We start from the raw sequence: 20,148 nt of genomic DNA, 5'->3' as shown, positions 1-20,148 counted from the left end.
ACTGATTCCACATATGAATGTTTTAGCACGAGGAATGGATTCAATAAAGGTTTTTTTTCTTTTAAAATTTTTTTATTGAGATAAAATTCACATAACATAAAAGTAACCATTTTAAAGTGTACAATTCAGTGGCACTTAGTACATTCACAATGTTGTGCAATCATCGTTTCTGTCTTTTTCCAAAATATTTTCATCATTCCCAAGGAGATCTTGTACCCACTGAGCAGTCACTCCCCAATTTCTCCTCCCCCCAGCCCTAGGCAATCACTAATCTGCTTTCTGTCGCTATGAATTTGCCTATTTCTGGATGGTTCATATAAATGTAATCATACAATATTCATACTTTTGTGTCTGGCTCCATTCTTAGCATAATATTTTCGAGTTTCATCCACATTGTTGCATATATCAGTAGTTCATTCCTTTTAATGACTGAATAATATCCCACTGTATGAATATATCACATTTTGTTTATCCATTTATCCCTCAATAGACACTTGGGTTGTTTCTACCTCTTGGCTATTGTGAATAATGCTGCTATGAACATTTGTGTACAACTATTTGTTTGAATACCTGTTTTCAAGTCTTTTAGGTACATGCCCAGGAATGGAATTGTTGGGTTATAAGGTAATCTCTGTTCAACTTTTTGAGGAAATGTCAAACTGTTTTCCAACAGCTCAATAGTTTTCTGAATGAAAAAAAGAAACAGTAGGAGGGAAGCAGGGACGACGGCTTTTCCTATCCTCCACAAGCAGCACTGGACTCTGCCATTTCCAGGCTGTGTGATCTGGGTCATATTAAGTTCTCTGGGCGGCCACCTCATCCTCCAAGTGGGGAAAATAAAACTTACCTGAGCTGAAGGAGATCTTGTTTCTAAAGTTCTAGGCACAGAGCAAGCCACCCAAATTAACTGCTTTCCCTTACTCTTTGACCCTGACCATGTCGCACTCCACTCACGCTTCTACCTGGCCTGGGGGCCAAGTTCACACCCGCGGACCCCTGCTCAGCCATGCTGCAAACTACAACTCCCAGCACGCACTTCTCCCCGGCAGGCTCTGCCAGCGCGGTGCGCATGCTTTGGCAGACGTGGCACCGGGAACTCGGAGGCGGGGAGCGGCTGGGAAGTGGCGGCGGTGGCTGCCCCCGGCGGAGCTGCGGTCGCGGGAGCCCGAGTGGGGACCAGAACCGGCCGTGGGCAGCTGCGGCGGGGATGGCGCGGGTCGTGCCGGCGTGGCGGCTGCTGCTGCTGCTGGCGGTCTGGGTGAGGCTGTGGCGCTGGGGTCCGGGCCGGGACGGCACGTGCGCCCGGCGAGGGTCCGAGTTCCCTGCTCCCGGCCCTCCCGGGATGTGCGGGGAGATAGACGCCTCCGGGCGCCTGGGTGGGGACGTGCGTGCCGAGCAGGCGGGCACCCGGTGGCTGCGGGGGAGGCAGCGGGGCGGTCACCGTGCCCTCCCAGCGGAGTGCTCCGGGGCTCAAAGGTCGAAAGGAGCCCGGGGTGGGGGACCCCGGGGGCGCTGGGCGATCCCTCGCGGGGGTGGGGGGCTTGCGCCGCGGACACAACTTTGCAGGGGCGCAGGTCAGGGGGCGGCCGCGAGCTAGGGCCGGACGCCGGCGGCTTGCGGGGGTGCTGCACCCCAGACTCCGGGCCCTGCACCTGTGTGAGTACGGGGTAAGAAGGGGGTGCTTGCCACCAGCACTGCCGGAAACCTTGTTTTAGAGCCAGCCACCTAGTTCTTGGTTTCGGCTCTGAGCAGCCGCGAACCTCCAGTGACCACGTGGATCCCCGCCCGCCGGCCAGGCTTGGCGGGGCCGGGTGGGGTCACCGCGGGGGAGTTCAGCTCCTTCACCCAACTGAGGCTGGCTGGAACCTCAGCCACTTTCTGGCTTGTGATGTGGCCTATCATTTAATGTACCTGACTTAATCTTCTCATCCGTGAAATTGGGACGCTTTAAATACCACTCTAACAAGGTTGCCAGGAGGGTCGGATGAGAAATCAAAGGAGGTAGCTCTAAGCTGCAAAACCGTACAGGAGTGGAGAAGGGGTGGGCCAGGGTGATGGGAGTGCAGGCTCTCCGGAGGAGTTTGCTACCCTTGTGGGGTGGGGGGAGGAATGCCACAGGGCATCCCTGAGAGAGGTTGGAATGGGTGTGTCCACAGCACCCAGGGCCCCGGGTTTGGCCTTGGTGTTGCTGTGGGTGTGTGATAGGATAATATGGCCTCCTTCCACACCTGTAGTATAACTTCTGGTCTGCCTTATTTTAGGACAGTCTTGGCTCCTTTTTTTCCTGAAGTTCCTGAAGGGAACCTCCTGCTGCTGGCACTCTCTCCAACCCAGATTTTCCAGTTTTTTTCTTTTGGGTGTGGCAAGGATGCTGGACGAAACGTGAGGAGAAAAAATGGAGTGTGGCTTGAGTTGCTTTAAATACTTCCATCTCTCAATGCCCTGCCCTTCTGGGATCACCAGTGAGGAGTGGCCCTGTATTTTCTAGTTGTATGAAAATGGGTGGGAAAGGAAGGTCCTTGCCCCTCTAGATCTGACCATTCTCTTGGAGAGAAACGAGACTGGAGTGGGACAGTGTCACTTCGCCAAATCTAGGTGTGTTTGATCTGTTTGTATTCTGTTCCTGCTGCCGGTTGGTCTGGGCTGGTTTCTAGGCCAGGCAGGACTGCTGGACTGTGCGGAGGGGGCCATCTCCAGTGCCACCCCCTGTCAGGTCTTTGCACTTGGGCTGTTTTAGGAGGTCCTACTTTCCTCTCTTCTTCCCCTTTCCTCTCCCTCCTGTGAAAATAAAAGGCTTGAGACTCAGACGAGAAAGAAGTTTCATTCAGCAAACATTTATTTATCAACCCCATTGTTTGGCTGGCCCTGGGTTGGATTTTGGGCAGGGAGCAAAACACACGTTGTTCCTGCCCTCTGGTGTTGCCCTGCGTCGGGCAGGGGAGTCAGTCCTGTGAGCAGATAAAGACAGAACAGTGAGTGCTGATACTCGAAGTTCTGGGAGCACCCCTGAAGGGGAGCCATACATTAATTTAGAGGGAGGTCAGCCATGACTTTCCTGAGGGGTGGGTTGAGCCGTCAGGAGGGGGTGTGGGAGTCCTCTAGGCAACTGAGGTCTGCTGATGCCCTCCACCTGGAGGTGTAGAGAGTGGGTAGGTTTGCTGAGAGTCCTAGAACCTGGGAGGCCTCAACAAGGAATTGACATTTTCTCCTTTCCCCAAGCCCAAGGTTGACTTAGAAGGTGTGAGGCTGAGGTGTAGGGTCAGTGATGAGTGGCGGGTGGACACCAGGGTGGGCCTCTGTAAATATAAACTCTATGTCCATCTGATAAGGGTTCCGAAGCTCCTGGGAGTGGATTGGGTTTCTTTGTCCACTCAGTGTTTACTGGGGGCAGATACGTGCAGAGCCCTGGGCTGTGACCCAAGAGATACAGGGAAGTGTAAAGGGGTCTACAGAGATTCATGGACAGGGGTGTACACCCACCACGTTTTTTACAATAGCAAAAATATGGAAGTGGCTTAAATGCTTAACAATAGCAGCACGTTTAAATGATTTCTGGCCCTATCCATAACATGGAAAGTAATGTTTATAAAGAATATTTGTATTTACTAGAATGCTGGGTTTATTATCAAAATATGTTATGATGCTTATGAAGAATGTCTAAGGACATGGAAAAGTATTTGAGTGTGATAATTAGGGGAAAAGCAGGATACAAAACCGAATCCCAGGGTGGCTGAAGATAGCTACAAAAGTGTTTGAGGGATTAGCAGTGCATCAAAATGTTTACAGTGATTGCTCTGGAAGGTGGAGTTGTGGGTGACTTTTGCTTACTTCTTTGCTTATGCTTTTTTGGTACTTCCCAAGTTTTCTATATGAATGTGCATTAGTTTTTGATCAGAAAAGTTAGTAAAGGAACTTTTTAAGAAGTTTCTTTGGGGACTCCCAGCCTTCCACACTCTGGGGTGGAAAGAGTGGCAGTCAACACTTGGGGCAGGTTAGTTCCAGCCCTTCCAGGCTGGGTGTCTCTGCTCTGAGCCTGCAGCTGGGGAGGCCAGGCTGTCCTGTCCCTACCCCTGCAGCCGACTGCCCCTTCCTGCTGTCCCACTCAGCTCCTTCCTGCAGCTGACCCTTCCCCAGGGCCATCCATGCTGATTGTTGTATAGTCTCCATGCAGAGCTCGCTCAGAATGGAGTAATGTCAGAGCTGGTGAGGACTCAGCCTCAACCAGCTCAAGGGTTCCAGCGTCAGGCTGAGGCCTGGAGCTGGGCTGTGATGAAGTTTCCACTGGTTCACAGACAAATTGGAAAAATAACAATGGTGAATGGCTTTTTTTTTTCCACGATTCCAAATATTTCCGGTTTAAAAACTTCATTTCTCTGACACAGTGTCCATATTGAGGGAGTGCATGTGGTGGGGTGGAGGGGGTGGAGGAGTGCTTTATAGTGTCCTTTTGAAAAAAATGAAAGCAGTGATAGTATATTGTGATTTTTTAAAAAAGCCTTTAATTGATAAAATTTATTTTAAAATATATATGTAATACACACTATATATTTTAAAACATATTTTAAACATATACTTTAAATACATGTTTAAAAATATATCCTGCCAATCTGTGAGCTTCAGAAGTCTGAGAACTACTGACCTAACTCAGCTCCCTGATTTTAAAAGAGAAAAGTGAGGCTTTGAGAGGGAAGGGACTCACCCCACTTGAGGCCACCTAGTTTGTAAAGACAGAGTGGGGATGGGAGCCAGGCCCCTGAATTACACATCAGCGTTCTTCCCCTTCCATCTCTGTCATGCCAGCTCCCACCTGTTTCCCTCCTCCCAAGCCACTGCTCAGGCCTCTGCCCCAGAGGGTGGCGTGAAGCTCAGAACTTGATGGCACAGTGGGTAAGGGTGCAGGAAGCAGCAGACGTTTGCCCTGGTCTCTCCTGCAGAGCTTTTAATGTACACGTATTTAGGTTCTACACCTCTATATATTTAATAGGCTTTTGTGGGCTGGTCTGAGAGCCTAATTGCCATTGATAATGCTGCTTGGAACCTGGAGTTTAATTTCCCACAGAAATAAACGCAGAGGAAGTTTTAAAACAGAACTGGCACACGAGTTGGAATGGCTGAGTGCCGTAGTAGTGGCAAACACAGTGCTGTGGATTCGGACCAGGGTCACGCTCTGGGGCACCAAGGGACCAGAGAAGGGCCGCAGCTCATGCCTCACAAAGAAGGCAGACTCTGAGCTCTGTGACAGCGGGGATCCTCCCTGTCCCAGCACCTCACCCAGACCTGGCATGCAGTCACCCCCAGTCTGTGTTTGGTTGAAGGAATTAGTGTTGCAGGCAGGGAATCCAAGACAGAAACGTGGGCAATGAGGAGTGATGGGCCGGGCTGGATGGAAGGGAGGATTTGAGTGTGGGGTTGGGGAAACGAGACTGGAAAAGTGAATTGGAAAGAATCTTAAATGCCTGACAAAGCTTTTGGGACTTGATTCTTTAGGCAATGGAGAGACATGATGAAAGCGGCCCTTTTAATAACAAGAGCAGTTACGCCACAGTGGAGGGTTGGGTTGGAGCGGGAGAGACTGGATTAATTTTCCCCAAACAACACTTTCTTCCTCTTACTTTCTTCTCTGTTATCTACAAGATGTAGTCCAGTGTGATGTTACAGAAAGAACATGGGCCTTTAGCCAGCTAGACACTCAGGAGCTATGTGACCTTGGGCCCTGCCTATTTTCTTGTTGTCAGTAGTGGTAATGATATCCATCTTGCAAAGTTGAAAGGATCAGAAATAATACAGGAAGCACCCAGCACACTGTGTGGCACGTGGATGTGCCCAATAAATAGGAGCCACAGCAGTCACCTCAGATCGTTGGAGAAGGGGTGCCCGGAAGCCAGTGAAGGGCCAGAGCGGGTGTGAGCAGAGGCTGCGAGACATGGCTGGGGGGCCTGTGCAGCCAGGACTCTCCCCGTCACAGTTCCCTGGAGCCGAGCTCCTGATGGCTCCTCGCCCCTCTGCACTGGGCCGCTGCAGAGCCTCTGGGTGGGGTGTGTGTGTGTGTGTGTGTGTGTGTGTGCGCGCGCGCGCGGGCACGCATGCATGCGGACAGAGGAACTGAGGATTTAAGTGCTCTGTGTTTCCCGTTTCTTCTGAAAGTGGATCCTCTCTTGAGAATGGAGATACCAACCACACCGCCGCCCTGGAAGGTACGCCCCAGCTTTGTGGTTTTGTTCTATGGGGCTCTTGTGTCTCCCTTGGTGATTGTGGTAGGTTTTGGAGGCTAAGTGACAGTGGACCAGAGAGTGCGCATGGGGTGTAGGAGAGCCTAAGTTCTCCTACGTTGCTGGACTTCCATGGTTTACTTGCCCCCCGCTTCCTCTTCCCCCACACCTGGTGTCCTAGGTCTCAGTGGGAGAGGGAAGGAGCCCTGTGCTCACTGGGCTGCTCTGTTGCTCCTGCCTGGCCCATCCTGCGGCCCTGACCCAGGCCTCTGGCTACCCATTCGACCCGGCAACGAGAAGTAGAAGACACGTGGCACATTTGTAGAGGGCTTTAGAGTTTGCAAAGCATTTCCACATATTTCACACCTGTGTAGTTTTGAGTCCCACATGAGCTGGGTGAGGTAAGCTGGTTGAGTACTGTTACCCCGAAAGAGGAATGAGTAGGTGGACAGAGCAGGAAGAGAGAGACCACTGATGGTCATGGCCTGGAAGGGGAGGACACAGACAGATGAGTGGGTCGCCTGAATGTTTGAGCAGCCTCCTTGGCAGGTGCTATTTTCTGAAATCGCCGCACCAGCCATTTACCTGGGGAGTCCGTGAACCTTGCTCTTTAGCTCCCTGATGGCCTGAGTAGGGGCCATAGTCAGGCGCTCACTGACCATCCTTCCTGCCCTTCTCATCACCCTCCTGCATGGCTCTAGATACCTGTCCCCTCTGACCAGCTACGTCCAGCCGGGCCTCTTTCCACACACCAGTTTATGACCACTTCTAAATAATTAGCTTTGCAGTCATGCAGTGGGGGGGGGGGGGGAGTCGGGGTTACACACTCAGAAGGAGTATGGGGTTAGAATAGCCTTTTTGCATCTCTTTATCCCCCGAGGTCATACTGAGCCCCCAGGTGGATGTGCACTCTGTTCCCAGATGGCCTGATGGTGAGCCTGTGCCCCGCTTCAGAGTTCCCCACTCCTCACAGCTGGCTGGGGCAGGGGTAGAGAATCCATCGCCCCAAAGAATCCCACCATTCCTCTAACCCCTTGGCTCGAGCAGATGTCTTTAATTCGTGAGCAGATCCTTTAATCCTTGCCGTGGAAGGTACTAATGGAGATCTAGGTCGAGGGCCTTACACTGGGGCTTAAAACATTAGGGTGATCTAGCTTCTGAGCCAAGATGTGGGCTTGGCTGGAAAGCTCTGTTATAGGGCCAAGTAGGGCAGGCTCCCGAGGAACAAGCAGGTTTGCTGTCATCAAGGGGTCTGACCTGCTGGGTCCTGGGCAGAGTGTTGGACATGCTCCTCGTTTCAAAGAAACATGGACCACCATCTGCATGTTACACATGTCACAGATGTTCATTTATTCCACAGATCTTTCTTTTTTGTTGTTTTTTTGTTCGTTTTTAATTAATTAATTAATTAATTTTTGGCTGGGTTGGGTCCTTGTTGCTGCATGCGGGCTTTCTCTAGTTGCAGCGAGCGGGAGCTACTCTTCCTTGTGGTGCACGGGCTTCTCATTATTATTGGCTTCTCTTATCGCGGAGCACGGGTTCTAGGCACACGGGCTTCAGTAGTTGTGGCACGTGGGCTCAGTAGTTGTGGTGCACGGGCTCTAGAGTGCAGACTCAGTAGTTGTGGTGCACAGGCTTAGTTGCTCCACTGCATGTGGGATCTTCCCGGACCGGGGCTCCAACCCGTGTCCCCTGCATTGGCAGGCGGATTCTTAATCACTGTGCCACCAGGGAAGCCCCTTTTTTGTTGTTTTTAACAGATACTTCTTGAGAGTATTTTATGAGCCAGACATACTCTGCCAAGGCATTGGGGACAAAATATAAATAAGATGGACACCATCCCTTCCTCCCATTGCCTAGTGAGAGAGCCACTAATTTATTATTTGATTCAGGTAGTAAGTGCTGGAAGGAGGAAGATAAGGTGGTAAGAGAATGTGTAACAGGGGTCCCTATCCTACTGCAGGGAGTCAGGAAAGGCCCCTCTGAAGACTTATAGACCCTTTCTTAGAATAATGTTTTTAAATGTATAAAACAGAATGCATAGGATTACAAAAGAAACCAGTGATATTGAAATATAGTTATTAAAATATAATAAATTGTGACAAAATAGTATGTATTTTTTTAAATGCATCATATAAGAAGATCTAGTGGCAACTTTGAAAATTTCTGTAATTTTAAGTAGTGATAAGCATAGACAGTGTTTCAAGATATCTGCAGCAATCCTCTTGTGATGAGAAAATGTGATTTCTGTTGGTGGCAAAGTCACAAAGTCACAGACACTGTCAGTGCTACTGTAATTAGTTACCTACATTCATAATAAAGGGAAGGCTAAATTTCAGTGACATTAGTGAGGATAAAGATGTGATATTTCCCCATCCAAATTCATAGACCCTAGTGTAAGAAAAATTATCGCCAAACTTGGAAATAAAAGATGATCTAGTGACTTTCTAATGTCACACTGGAGCATTGTCTAGGAAGCCCACCTCAGCGGTATCCAGTACTTTAGGGAATGTCACTTTGTTTATTATTCCTTAGGACCCATACTCTGTAAAGTTAGAAAGGATGCAAATGATTTCTGTTTGGTAGAGAAGAGAGATCCTTCAGGATATTAACCAGCTTAGTATCTCTATTAGCAATCATATCATACCTTTTTTTCATCGACCACTTGTAAGTTTCTTATAACTACTTCTTTTTTTTTTTTTTGGCCGTGCTGCGCGGCTTGCGGGATCTTAGTTCCCCGACTAGGGATTGAACCCAGGCCCCCGGCAGTGGAAGCGTGGAGTCTTAACCACTGGACCGCCAGGGAATTCCCTATAACCTCTTTTTAAAATCTTTTTATTAACCTTTTTTTCTTATATCCTCTTTTGACCAAGCTTTGTCATTTTAGTGGGTCCCTTATTAATGAGTTAATAACCCTTTGAAATATGCTCAGTCTCTGTTTGTATGAGAATTGGGTTTTTAACATTTGAGAATTATACTTGACCCCGGTTTAAGAGCTGCTGAGTGAGCAGGATGTGAGGGTGTGGTGCTCAGAAAGGTCTGGGCTGGGGATGTTAATTTAGGGGTGCTGCTCGGGTGGGGGACCCCAGGGGAGGGTGTGGGGCAGGAAGAGAAGATGGACTGAGTGAGCCCTGAGGAACTCCCACATTTGCAGGATGGTGGAGGTGGATTTACAAAGAAGATAAGAAGGGTGGCTGGAGAGGTAGAAGGGAGACCAAGCGAGTTCCGCCTGGGTTCAAGAGGCTGACCAAAACGAGAAATGGAGGTGCCCGTTGGGTTATCCGTGTGGAGGTCATTGCTGAACCTCCACCAAGAGCCTCTTTGATGGTGGGGGGACAGCTCTGACAATGCTGAGGAGTGGGTAGAAGGCGGGGAGGGAGATGGAACATTCTGGCTGTGAGGGAGAGGGGAGTGGTATGGGGTCCAGGGAGGGGGTTTTTAAAAGATGGAATAAGGGCTTTCCAACCTGGCTGTGAATCCAACCGCCTTAGGTGGGTATGCGTAAAAATGGATTCCCGGGCTCTCCAGATCCACGAGATGATTTTCTTCAAGGGGAAGGCCCAGGAATCTGTATTTCCTAAAAGCTTATACTTATTGCTGTTGTGCAACTACAAACCGGAGGCATTTACAAGTTAACATTAATTTTACGTGATGGACAGTATTTTGCCAGCCAAGGTTGCAGCTTTGGGCCGCGGGGTGTGGCACAACTTCTGCCCATGTTACAAGCCACACACACTAGTGACACTGTGAGGCGTCACTTGACTGGAGCATGTGCCGTTTTTGCGTTTCTCCGCAGGCGTTTAGGGAAGTGTGCACAAGCAGGTAGCAGGGAAGATGGCTCAGGCAGTCATCAAAGCTCTTTCTCGTTGGTTGTGCTCAGTAGCTAGATTGGAAGGGAAGGCAGACTTGCTGGCCTTTCGGGTCTTGTTCTGGGTGGAGCTCTGGGGAGTGGAGAGACCTCGAGGGATACCAGTGGGAAGTGTGCACATTGATGGGCAAAGAGAAGAGCTTCTAATCTGTGCCCAGAAGACCTCTGAGTCCCGGCTCTGCCGTTTTAGGCTTCACCCAAGTTGAATTCCTTAAGTTCTTTGAACCTCAGTTTTCACATCTCTAAAGTGGGGATGGTACCACCTCCCACACAGATTGTTTATAGCAGTTTTTCAAACATTTTTACTGCAACTCCTGGAAGAACAATTTTGCATTTTACATTATAACCAAGTACATATATGTCTATATGAACATAACAGATGCAGATTTTTCACCAAATAGAGTCTTGCTGCTTATGGTACAGACTGATGTTACCTTTTTTCTTTAATTTTTTAAAAATTAATTAATTAATTTTTGGCTGCATTGGGTCTTCGTTGCTGCACGCGGGCTTTCTCTAGTTGCGGCGAGCAGGGGCTACTCTTCGTTGCGGTGCGCGGGCTTCTCATTGCGGTGGCTTCTCTTGTTGCGGAGGACGTGCTCTAGGGCGTGCGGTCTTCAGTAGTTGTGGCACACGGGCTTAGTTGCTCCGTGGCATGTGGGATCTTCCCAGACGAGGGCTCAAACCCATGTCCCTTGCATTCTTAGCCACTGTGCCACCAGGGAAGCACGGATGTTTCCTTTTTAATGTTATTTAAAAAAATGCTGGTGGTAACCCACCGAAGTGATTTTATGACTTGGCTCTTGGATTAAGGCCAGAGGGGTAGAAAACGCCGGTTTAGACCCTCAGCTTTAGGGGATTGAATGAGATACTGTATGTCAAAGCACAGATGTACCTCATGAGTCATGAGCACTTGAATTGTTATTTTCTTTTCAATTAATGGAGCTTTGAGGCAGGGTTGGGTTTCCGGAGTGGGAATTCACCTGATCTTCCTTCGTCCCTGCTACCTAATTCTCTGCTTCCTCCACGAGCTCTTCCTCGTTAGCAGGCCTGGCACACCAGGCTGGCAGCAACCCAGAGCCCTCTTGGCTCTAGAAGAGGTTTTCCACAACATTAAAAGCTTTAGGACTTAAGTCCTGGTTAAATGCACTGCAGTTGCAATTTCAGGATAAGAAAACCTGTTTTCATAAGCTCTCAGATCAGTTGTCCTGCCTCTGAACTGTCCCTTGTTGACAGCCACGTTTGTGCTGTGGAAACAGGTGGGAAAACTGTGTAGCCCACGTATAAGGTGTGGCTTTTAAAGGAAGCAAAATATAAGACGTGCAGCTGGCTGTTCCTTTATAGGAGCAAGCGGTGAGACGTGTGTGGCTCTAGGAATCGGTCTTTCCACTTCATCTTGGGTCTGAGTCACAGCTCTCTTACCTACTTGCTGAGTGACGTTGAGCAAGTTTCTAACTGTCCTTTGTCTCAGCTTCCTTATCCATAGAATAGGTATAATGAAAGTACCTACTTAATTCCCTTGCCCAGAGAATGAACTAGATAGTCACATGAGCAGCTTAGCTGGCTCCTGGTCACACAACAAGCACTCTGTACTTGCAGCTCTTATCATTATCATGGCTGCATCGCTAGGCCCTCGATGTAGGGATTAAAGAATCCTCTCTTGGGTTCTGTGCCAGCCAAACACTTTCCTACTTCTCTCTCTTTCTTAAGCACATTTAGCTCCTCAGCTGCAGCTAGTCAGGGGTCCACATCCCAGGGCCAGACTTCTGTCTTTCTGTCACACATGCACACGCACACACACACACTTGCCATCCAGGCGGTGCTCGTTTTTACTTCAAAGCCTGCTGGGTGGTGGACATTTATTTGAACATTGGGAAATATCAGTGGTGAAATCTGCAAACTAGGTTTGAGGTTAGGCCTTAGCTCCTTGTGAAGAGGGTATTTAGCCGTAGTGCTCGGTGACAGATGCTTAAAATTTGCCTATTTAAGGGGCATAAATTACCTGTATTTAAAAATTATCATTTCTCTCCCCCCCACTGATCAAAGCCATTCTAGGTATGTGTTGCATGCAAAGTTCTTTGCAGATTCTGTATAATAGTTCTTATTTAAAAACTACACAATGTCAGGTGTGCAGGGGAGTGAGCAGTCAGTCAGCTGGAAGTGAAGAAGGGCAGATAAGCACTGCTCTTACGTGGGGAAGTGCCAGTGACACTGGATAGATGGCCGAGGGTTTCAGGAAGCCTGTGGAAGAGGTGGGGGCAGTATTTGGTTGTATTCTAGGCATCTCTTTTTTTTCTGTCTTATGTTAGGTGTTTTCCCCCTAACTCTAAGTTTGAAATAGCCTTAGAGAAGAGCTGCAAGAAGAATATAAAAGATTTCCATCTGCCCTTCGGCCAGATTCCACAAATATTAACATTTGATCACATTTGTTTTATCATACTCTCCCTCTGCATATATAAAGTTTACAGACATGACTCTCCTTTGCCCCATAAACACTTCAGTGTTTGCATTCTCTTACATAACCAGAGTACAATGATCAAAGTCAGGAATGTAGCACTTGGCTTGGGACTTCATCCAGAATCACATGTTGAATTTAATTGTCATATCTCTTTAGTCTCCTTTAATCTGGGCCAGTTTCTCAGTCTTTGTCTTTCGGGACCTTGGCATTTTTGAAGAATGTCCCTCAGTTTGGTTTTGGATGATGTTTCCCTTCAGTGCATTGTATCAGGAGACATAAGTTGATTTGACCCATTACTGGTGGTGTTATTGTTGGTCCCTTAGTTGAGGAGGTTTCTGCCAGGTTTCTCAACTGTAGAGTTATATTTACTTGTGGTGGGGAAATACTTTGAGATTGTTAATTATTTCCATGACGGTAGTCAAATGATGGTAAATTTTTTTCTTTAAGTATTTCTATTGGACATGCCTGTTATGGTAAGTTAGAAAAATATGCACAAGGACAAAGCCTTACTTTGGTGCATTTTTTCTTCCAGTCATTTTCTGAGCATAATTTTGTGTATAGTTGTAATCATACCATGTACATTTTGAATTCTATTTTTAAAAACTTAACATTAAAAAAATATCTTTTCATTGCACAATCTTTGAAAACATCGTTTAAATGCACGTTTTATTCTGTTGAGTGGTTTACTCTAAGTAACCATTCCCCTGCTGTTGAATATTTAGGTCGTTTACAATTTTTGACTCATGAGTAGGACCGAGCAAGTCATGTATGTGTCAGAATCTCTGCTAATTTCCTCGGGACACATTCCCAAAAGTAGAGTTACCAAGTCGAGGAGCATAAATACTTTTAAGATACTTGATTAATTGTGCCAAATAGCTTTCCAAAAGAATTGTACTGGTTTAGGCTTTTGCCAGCACTGTATGATGGTTGGGTGCCATATTTTAAGAGATTCAGTAATGGTGTTTCTCAATTTTTTTAAAAAAAACCATGATCCAAAAATCAAGATTTGTGTTGAGATTAATTTCCTGTATTTTGAATTATGAAAGCATAGGTATTTATTTCCAGAAGTAAATTATAGTGTAATATGGCACGTTACCCTCTTCAGGCTCTGCCACCGTGCTCCCAGCCTTGGGGTCGGTCACTCTGGGAACCAGGAACATGGCGGTGTCTAGGGCAGATCATTCGGGACAGTGAGGGGCTTGGGGGCACATGAGGAATCGGGGAATTGCACCTACAGAATCCTAAGAGGTAATGTGTTTGCTGTCTTCAGAGTGTGATAGGCTGGCAGAATGGCTTGGGAGGGGGAGGAATTTGACTTTCTAATGACTGGAGCCATCCAAAATGAAATGGTAGGACACAGATTTCTATGTATTAACATGTTTAGTTTACACAGCCTTCCAGGCTCCTCTGTACTGCGCAGCCTCAGGAGATTTTGAGGCCTTGGCTCTGGAGGGCTACCTGGAGGCTGGAGATGGCATGTGAGGAATGTTGAGAAGAGTCTTGTATCCGGGAAACCAACCAGCCCAGCTCAAGCCTGTGAACTACAAGGAATGTCCTGGCCTTCTGGTGGCCTGCAGTGGTCCCCTTACTAATAAAGGGCTGAGGTTGTGGGGAAACTGGAGAGTTACTAGCTAATTTTCCTTTCATGTGTGGGTAGCTGTCACCAAGTGACCAAGATACTGTTAGGAACAGGCATAGTGCAACTCGGGTAATTAGGAGGAACACAGTAAATCAGATCCTTGATAGTCTCACTGTCTCTTTCCTTGTAACAGTTTATCTAAAGTATAATGCATGATTCAATGATTTGAAATATCCCAACTGGAGCAGATGTTAGTATTTCTTTCTAGTTAAAGCTTTTGTTTCAGTAGGCACACAAGATCTATTTGCATGTGTGCCAGAAAACCCAGAATGATGGTGCCTTAAAGCGACTGTTTATTTCACTCACATAGAAGCTGGAAAGGGGTGTTCTAGGGCCAGTATATCCCTCTGTGGTATCAGGGTCCCAGGTACCTTCTATCTTGATAACTCCACATTTTTAGCAACTCCTTCTACCTCATTGTCTCAAGGTGGCTGCTTGAGTTCCAGCCATCTTTCCAAATTCTAGCAAGCAGGAAGGAGGAAGAGGCTAAGAAGACTCATACCAGGTGTCTATGAGGGACAGTTCCTAAAAGTTGCCACATAACACTTCTGTTTACATGCCAGGGGCACTTGCTGCAAGGAAGACTGAGAGGTTTGACTTAATGTGGGTGGCCACATGCCCAGGGCAACTCAGCAGTTCCTTCATGAGGTGTAATAACCTCACCGTACTTCTCTGGTACTGGTCATGAAACTAGGTTTGCAGAATATCACAATTGGAAGGGACTTTGGAAATCACTTTCAACCCCTTCATTTTACAGAGAAAGGAGCAGAGAAGGAGACATGGCTTGTCCAAGGTCACATAGTCAGTAAATATCAAAGCCAGCACAAAACTTGGGTCTCTGACTCTTTCTACCAAACCTCTAGCTCTCAAATACTCAGCCAGCTGGAGTTCTCTGACCTTGGGTTCAGGTCGTCTGTTTTTAACCTTATTCCCAGATCCCTTTACCACCAGCTTCCTAAGAGTCTAGACTTAGATTCTGACATTTCAAAACTATTTTGAGCAAAATGTGGGCTACACTAAATTAAACCAGTTTCTTCACAGTTCCCAACATAAGAAGGGTATCTTTTTTCAGGTGACAGAGCAAAAAAGGTCAAGTCCCACCTCCACCCTTTTTCCTTAATGTTAACCTTCTGTCTTCAACTCTTCTTCCTTTAGCAAGTTGCTTTTACATAATAGAATACCTCTGGCTTCATGATCTGCATTGAATAGTGAATCTATAATGACAGACAGCCTCCCGGGCTATAGAGAATGTGAGGGTGCTGGCATGCGCCCCAGAGATCTGGAGCTTTTTAAAGCTGAGGGTGTAATGTGGCAAGGACTGTTCTCCCTGTTATTTTCCAGAATTATATGACTCTTTATGTCTAGGCTGGTGGTGATGGTGGGTGAGGTTAAGTGAAGAGAGGAACTTGTGAGTGTGGTGTGTTAGAGGGACAGCGAGGCAGAAGGGAGCCCGGACCCCTGTACACACCTCTGGTTAATGGCAGATCTGGGCTGACTGCCCCAGGGTCCCAAGAAGGGTGATCGACAGCAGGGTGCTCTAGGCTTGCGGGAAGCAGAGGGTTAGTGTAAATCCCTGCTGGGACTTTCCTTGCCAGGGGATTCTGGAAGATTTGGGCTTTTCCTGGCTGCTTTGATGGGCCTGGCTGGGCAAGGAGGTGCTCCTGGGAAGGAGGTACTTCTGGGAAGGTGGTCCACTTGGGTCACTGTGAGTCCAGGGAGCTTGTGGGGTAGAGGGAAGCAAACACCTGTGGCCAGGACCTGGGAGGCCCGAGCTCTGCAACTTGACCTACTGTGTGTGACCTTGGTAAGTAAGCTAACCTCTCTGAGCCTCAGTTTCCTCATCTGTAGGATGAGGCCAGTGCCCACTCATCGGGTTATTGTGAGGGGCAGATGGGCACAAAACCTAGAAGGCCCGTCCTCCACGTGCTGTGTGGCCTGTTGCTTGCTGTGCAGATGGGCGATCATTTGAGGTTTTGATGCTGGATGTGTGTACGTGCACATTTCTTCCTGCCTGGATGTGCTGTTTTGCCTGATTGCCGGCAGGGCCCTGGAGAGGAAAAGGTGGTGCCGGTTCTTCTGTTGCCCTTGCTCTGTGATTTGTCTCACTAAGGGTACTAATACAGATAATTACCATGATCGTGTACTGTGTGCCAAGCATTATGTTAGGTTCTCTATGTACTTTTATCCCCCTCCTTTAATCCTCAGCCAACCCCGCAAGGCAGATATCAGTATTCTCTTCTCCACTTTATAGGCAGGGAAGTGACACTCGTAACATCTGAGATCATTTAGCTCTAAGTGATAGTGCCTGGCTTTGACCCCAGGTCTGTCTGACTCCAGAAGCAGTGCTCTTTCTGTGGTGTCTGAGGGGTGGGAAACCATGAGGGGAGGAGAGGAGCGTGAGCCTCCAGGCTGGAGGGCCGTTGTCTGGCGGTCCCTGAACCGGGCAGACGCCTGTTAGGAGAGCACTGCAGGGAGTCTGGAAGGTGAGGGGGAGAAGCCAGTGTCCTCGACCTCATTGCCTGCAGCCGTGGTGGAGGGTGGAGGTGAGGACTTCCATGCCAGGCACCCTGAGTGGGCTCTGCAGAGCGCCTTGCACTCTGATGGGGGAAGGGGCTCGGGGTGGAGGGGGCTGCTTCTCTGATGGAGGGGCCCGGTGTTCTGAGGCGGGTGTAGTACTATGACAGGGGTTGGAGGCTGGGGGGACCGGTACTTTGACGGGGGGCGGGTGGGGGCACTGACTCTCTGATGCAAGCAGGACCTGGCTTTGGGGGCCTGTATTCCCCAGCAGTGGAGGAAGGGAGCCGTCCTTCCTGGCAGTGTTCTGCCCTGTACCCAGGCAAAGGTTTTATGGATCTCAGCCCAGCCCATGGGGTAGCTTAGTCCTGATGTAAATACTGTTAAGGCTGGGGCAGAAAGAAAACAATTATGGGGGAAAGTCACAAGGAGTTTGCATAGGGAACAAAGGGGATTTTTTTTCTCTCCTCTACCTCCAAAGGGAAAGACTTAGAATGTAAAGAGCCTGCGGAACCCAGGAACAGTTCCATGGCTGGCTCGGAAGGTGGCTGGCTTCCTTCTCATACATTGCCCTATCCCCCCTGAGGGCCTGACAAAGCAGAGAGTTTGTGCATCATTAACGTTGTTATAGTTGCCTTAGTTATTGTTGTTATCAAGGTTTGTGGGTTGTGCCTTATGAAGTCTGCAGGAAGGCTCTTGGCAAGGAGACCCAAGGCTTACTGGAGCTGTATCTTAAGGAAAGGAAGGAGCGTGCACACTGGAAAGGTTAAAATCGACTGAAGTGGAGGAGAAAGGAGAATGTTAAGTGGCTAGAGGAGAGTCCCCTTGGGGTTAGGGGAGGGAGGAAAGGGCCATGCTCCCTTTGCCCCTGTGGTTGCTTGCTGAGGTGAGGGTCTGTCTAAGGCCAGACACGAGGGCCTTTCCCCCTCCTCTCTCAGAGATCTTACACTGAGCATCTTAGCTCTTTGCACACCAAAGTCCCCTGGTTCCCCCTGGATCTACCTATCCTATTTTCCTCTTGTTCCCAAATTTTCAGATCCTCTCCCTGCAAATCCTGCCTCTCCAGTGCCCACAAATGTCCATGCAGCTCCCCATCTTAGGTGGAGACAGCCCATCCTTCTCCCGACCCTGCGGCCACCTGTGCTCCCCCCTGCGTGGGGTGTGCTCCTCTCTGCAGCCTGGCTTCCGGCCGCCCTCCCATCACCAGAATGCTCTCGGAACATCCCTGGGGACTTGGCCCTGACCTTTGCCTGCAAATCACACCTGATTTCCTGTGTGTCTCCTCCCTGGTCTGTGTTGACCAGGTACCAGGTCTGTGGTACCTCCTACCTTCTTCCCACCTTTCTCCTGGTCCTTCCTCCTCCTCCTCAGCTGAGGGGTTTCCTGACTTCTCCCTCTGGACCCCGACCCCTGAGACTTCATTGACCTCGAGGCTCACTCTCCAGCCTGGAGGCCAGCTGCATTGGGGCGTCCTGTCCACATATCTGCACCTAAGCTTATTATCACCTTCCTCAACATAAGACAGAAGCCTCTTCTTCTGCTGCTGCTTCCCAGTTCTTCCAGTTTTGGTTCTTGTTCCATTTCTGAGCACAGAATCCTTGGGTCATTTTAGCCTCTACTCTCTTCCTTCCTTGCTTACATATGAATAGTTATTGAGTTCTGTTGCTTTTCCCTTGAGGCTCTTGGAGTGGTCCATTTCTCTCCACTTGGGCAGCCACCCAGCAGGTCCCTTCACCTCCAGCCTTCTGATGACTGTCCAGTCTGAGATGGGGCCAGATGGGGCTCTTGAGCCAGGCTTTCAAGACCCCACCCTCCACCCCAGCCTGGCCCCACCTGCCCTCTCCCACCACTCTCCAGCCCAGACCCTCCCTGACTGCCCTGGGTCTGTCTGGTTTCCGTGGTCCCTCTGGGTCTCCTGAGAGCTGTCACGGACTCACCTTGTAACATGCTCCCAGCGGGGTACCTCTGCAAAGCTCCAGAGTGTGGCAGCCAGTGTGTTTGTCATGTTTAGTACGCTGGACACACATCTCCTAAGGGCTTTCAAGGGGCCAGGTGCTCCTAGTCTAGGGGGTGGAATAGGGATGGGACGAGATGAGGAGGAGATGGACCCTCCATAAAGGGTTCTTAACCAGGCCGGCCGCAGACCGTGAGTTTAAGCCCCAGCATCATTGTATTTCTGGCAGAGCTGAAGTTCTCTGCTGTGTGAGGGTAAACACTGGCTCAGAGGCTTTGGTGGCTGGCTGAAAAGTGGTTTGTTTACTCTGAGAGTGGCTGTTGGTTAGATGACCTGAGGGATTCTCTGGGCTTTCTAGGAAGGAAGCTGTGGATAAGCCTTGAAACTTGGTGCTCTTGTGGTTTTTGCTGTAGACACTTTGCTGTCGCTTGGCCCAGCTGCACCCTGCTGTGCTACCCAGGCAGGTGGGCACTGGGCCTGCCCTCCCTTCCCCTTTCCTGCTTCCCAGTCCAGAAGTGCAGGTGCCGGCCAGTCTCAGGAGAGCTGGTCTTCGGGTCAGAGTCCTGAGGCACTGGGCAAGGGTAATTGTTTTTCTTGACTGGCCAGGTTATTTGAGGATTTAAAACAGCAGTGTCAACATGTTTTTCCAACAGATTCTTTTATTTTTTTCTTTAACCATGTGCACTGTGCTATGGACCTTTTAGTCTGAAGTGCATTAGCTCCCTGGGAGCAATGGAATAACGTGATAATAAGGTGGAATGAACTTTTTGGTGAGCTCTCAAGGTCGCTGTATGAGGGCAGGGGGTCCTCAGGCATTGTGCACTGCCCTGCTGGGGCAGAATAAGGGAGAAATCATTCCTGGACAACTCCTCCTGATGGTTTTACCCTGGGGAGAAGGGTAAAGTTGCATCCAATGGCAGATTATATTTAGAAACACTAAAATATGGCCACATTTCCATCTTCTACTCTGCTGAGATGGAAATTTGTGTTATATGTTACGGTAACTGATCCTATTAGAGTGCTTTATGATTTATAAAGCATTTTCGATAAGTTACCCCATTTCATCCTCACAGCTGTCCCATGAGGGAGGTATCATTTTCTCCACGTCAGATGCGAAGAACTAAGCGTCTAAAAGGTTGAGTGATGTTGCCCGGGCATCTTAGCTATTGAGTGGTAGAGCTCAGACTCAATGCGAGACTTCTGGCTACAAAGAGGCAGTGGCATGAGAGGGCCTGGGGTCAAATAGAGAGACTGGGGTTCAGATGCTGGACCTGCTTCTTATTAGCTGTGTGACTTCCGTCAGATTATTTAACTGATCTATAAGATCAAGCATATCGGATAATCTGTAGTTGCCTCTTCTTATTGACCACGTTCCTCTGTCCTCTGTCCTTGTTCCATTCTGGGCTGGTTGCTCCGTGGGGTCAGGACATTTGTTCTGGGGCTTCTCTTCACCATCAACATGGTACTTCTTGCCTCTCTCCTCTGTTGGATCCTTTGTTTCCTAGGTTC

At 48.7% G+C, this 20,148-nt stretch overlaps 1 protein-coding gene across 1 annotated transcript in view; it reads left to right on the top strand.

Moving 5' to 3' along the window:
• Nucleotides 1–1,085: 1,085 nt before the first annotated feature.
• The window catches only part of PDIA5 (protein disulfide isomerase family A member 5), a 90,954-nt gene continuing 71,891 nt past the window's right edge, over nucleotides 1,086–20,148 (top strand). The window contains exon 1 of the mRNA XM_068546617.1: nucleotides 1,086–1,258. Coding sequence (XP_068402718.1) covers nucleotides 1,208–1,258 — 51 coding nt within the window. The 5' untranslated portion in view covers nucleotides 1,086–1,207. The remainder of the gene's footprint in view (nucleotides 1,259–20,148) is intronic.

The sequence above is a fragment of the Eschrichtius robustus genome, chromosome 6, assembly GCF_028021215.1.
Source record: "Eschrichtius robustus isolate mEscRob2 chromosome 6, mEscRob2.pri, whole genome shotgun sequence".
In the NCBI taxonomy this organism is placed as follows: domain Eukaryota; kingdom Metazoa; phylum Chordata; class Mammalia; order Artiodactyla; family Eschrichtiidae; genus Eschrichtius; species Eschrichtius robustus.
Note: the sequence above shows the minus strand (reverse complement) of the source record. Positions and strands in the feature narration are given on the sequence as shown.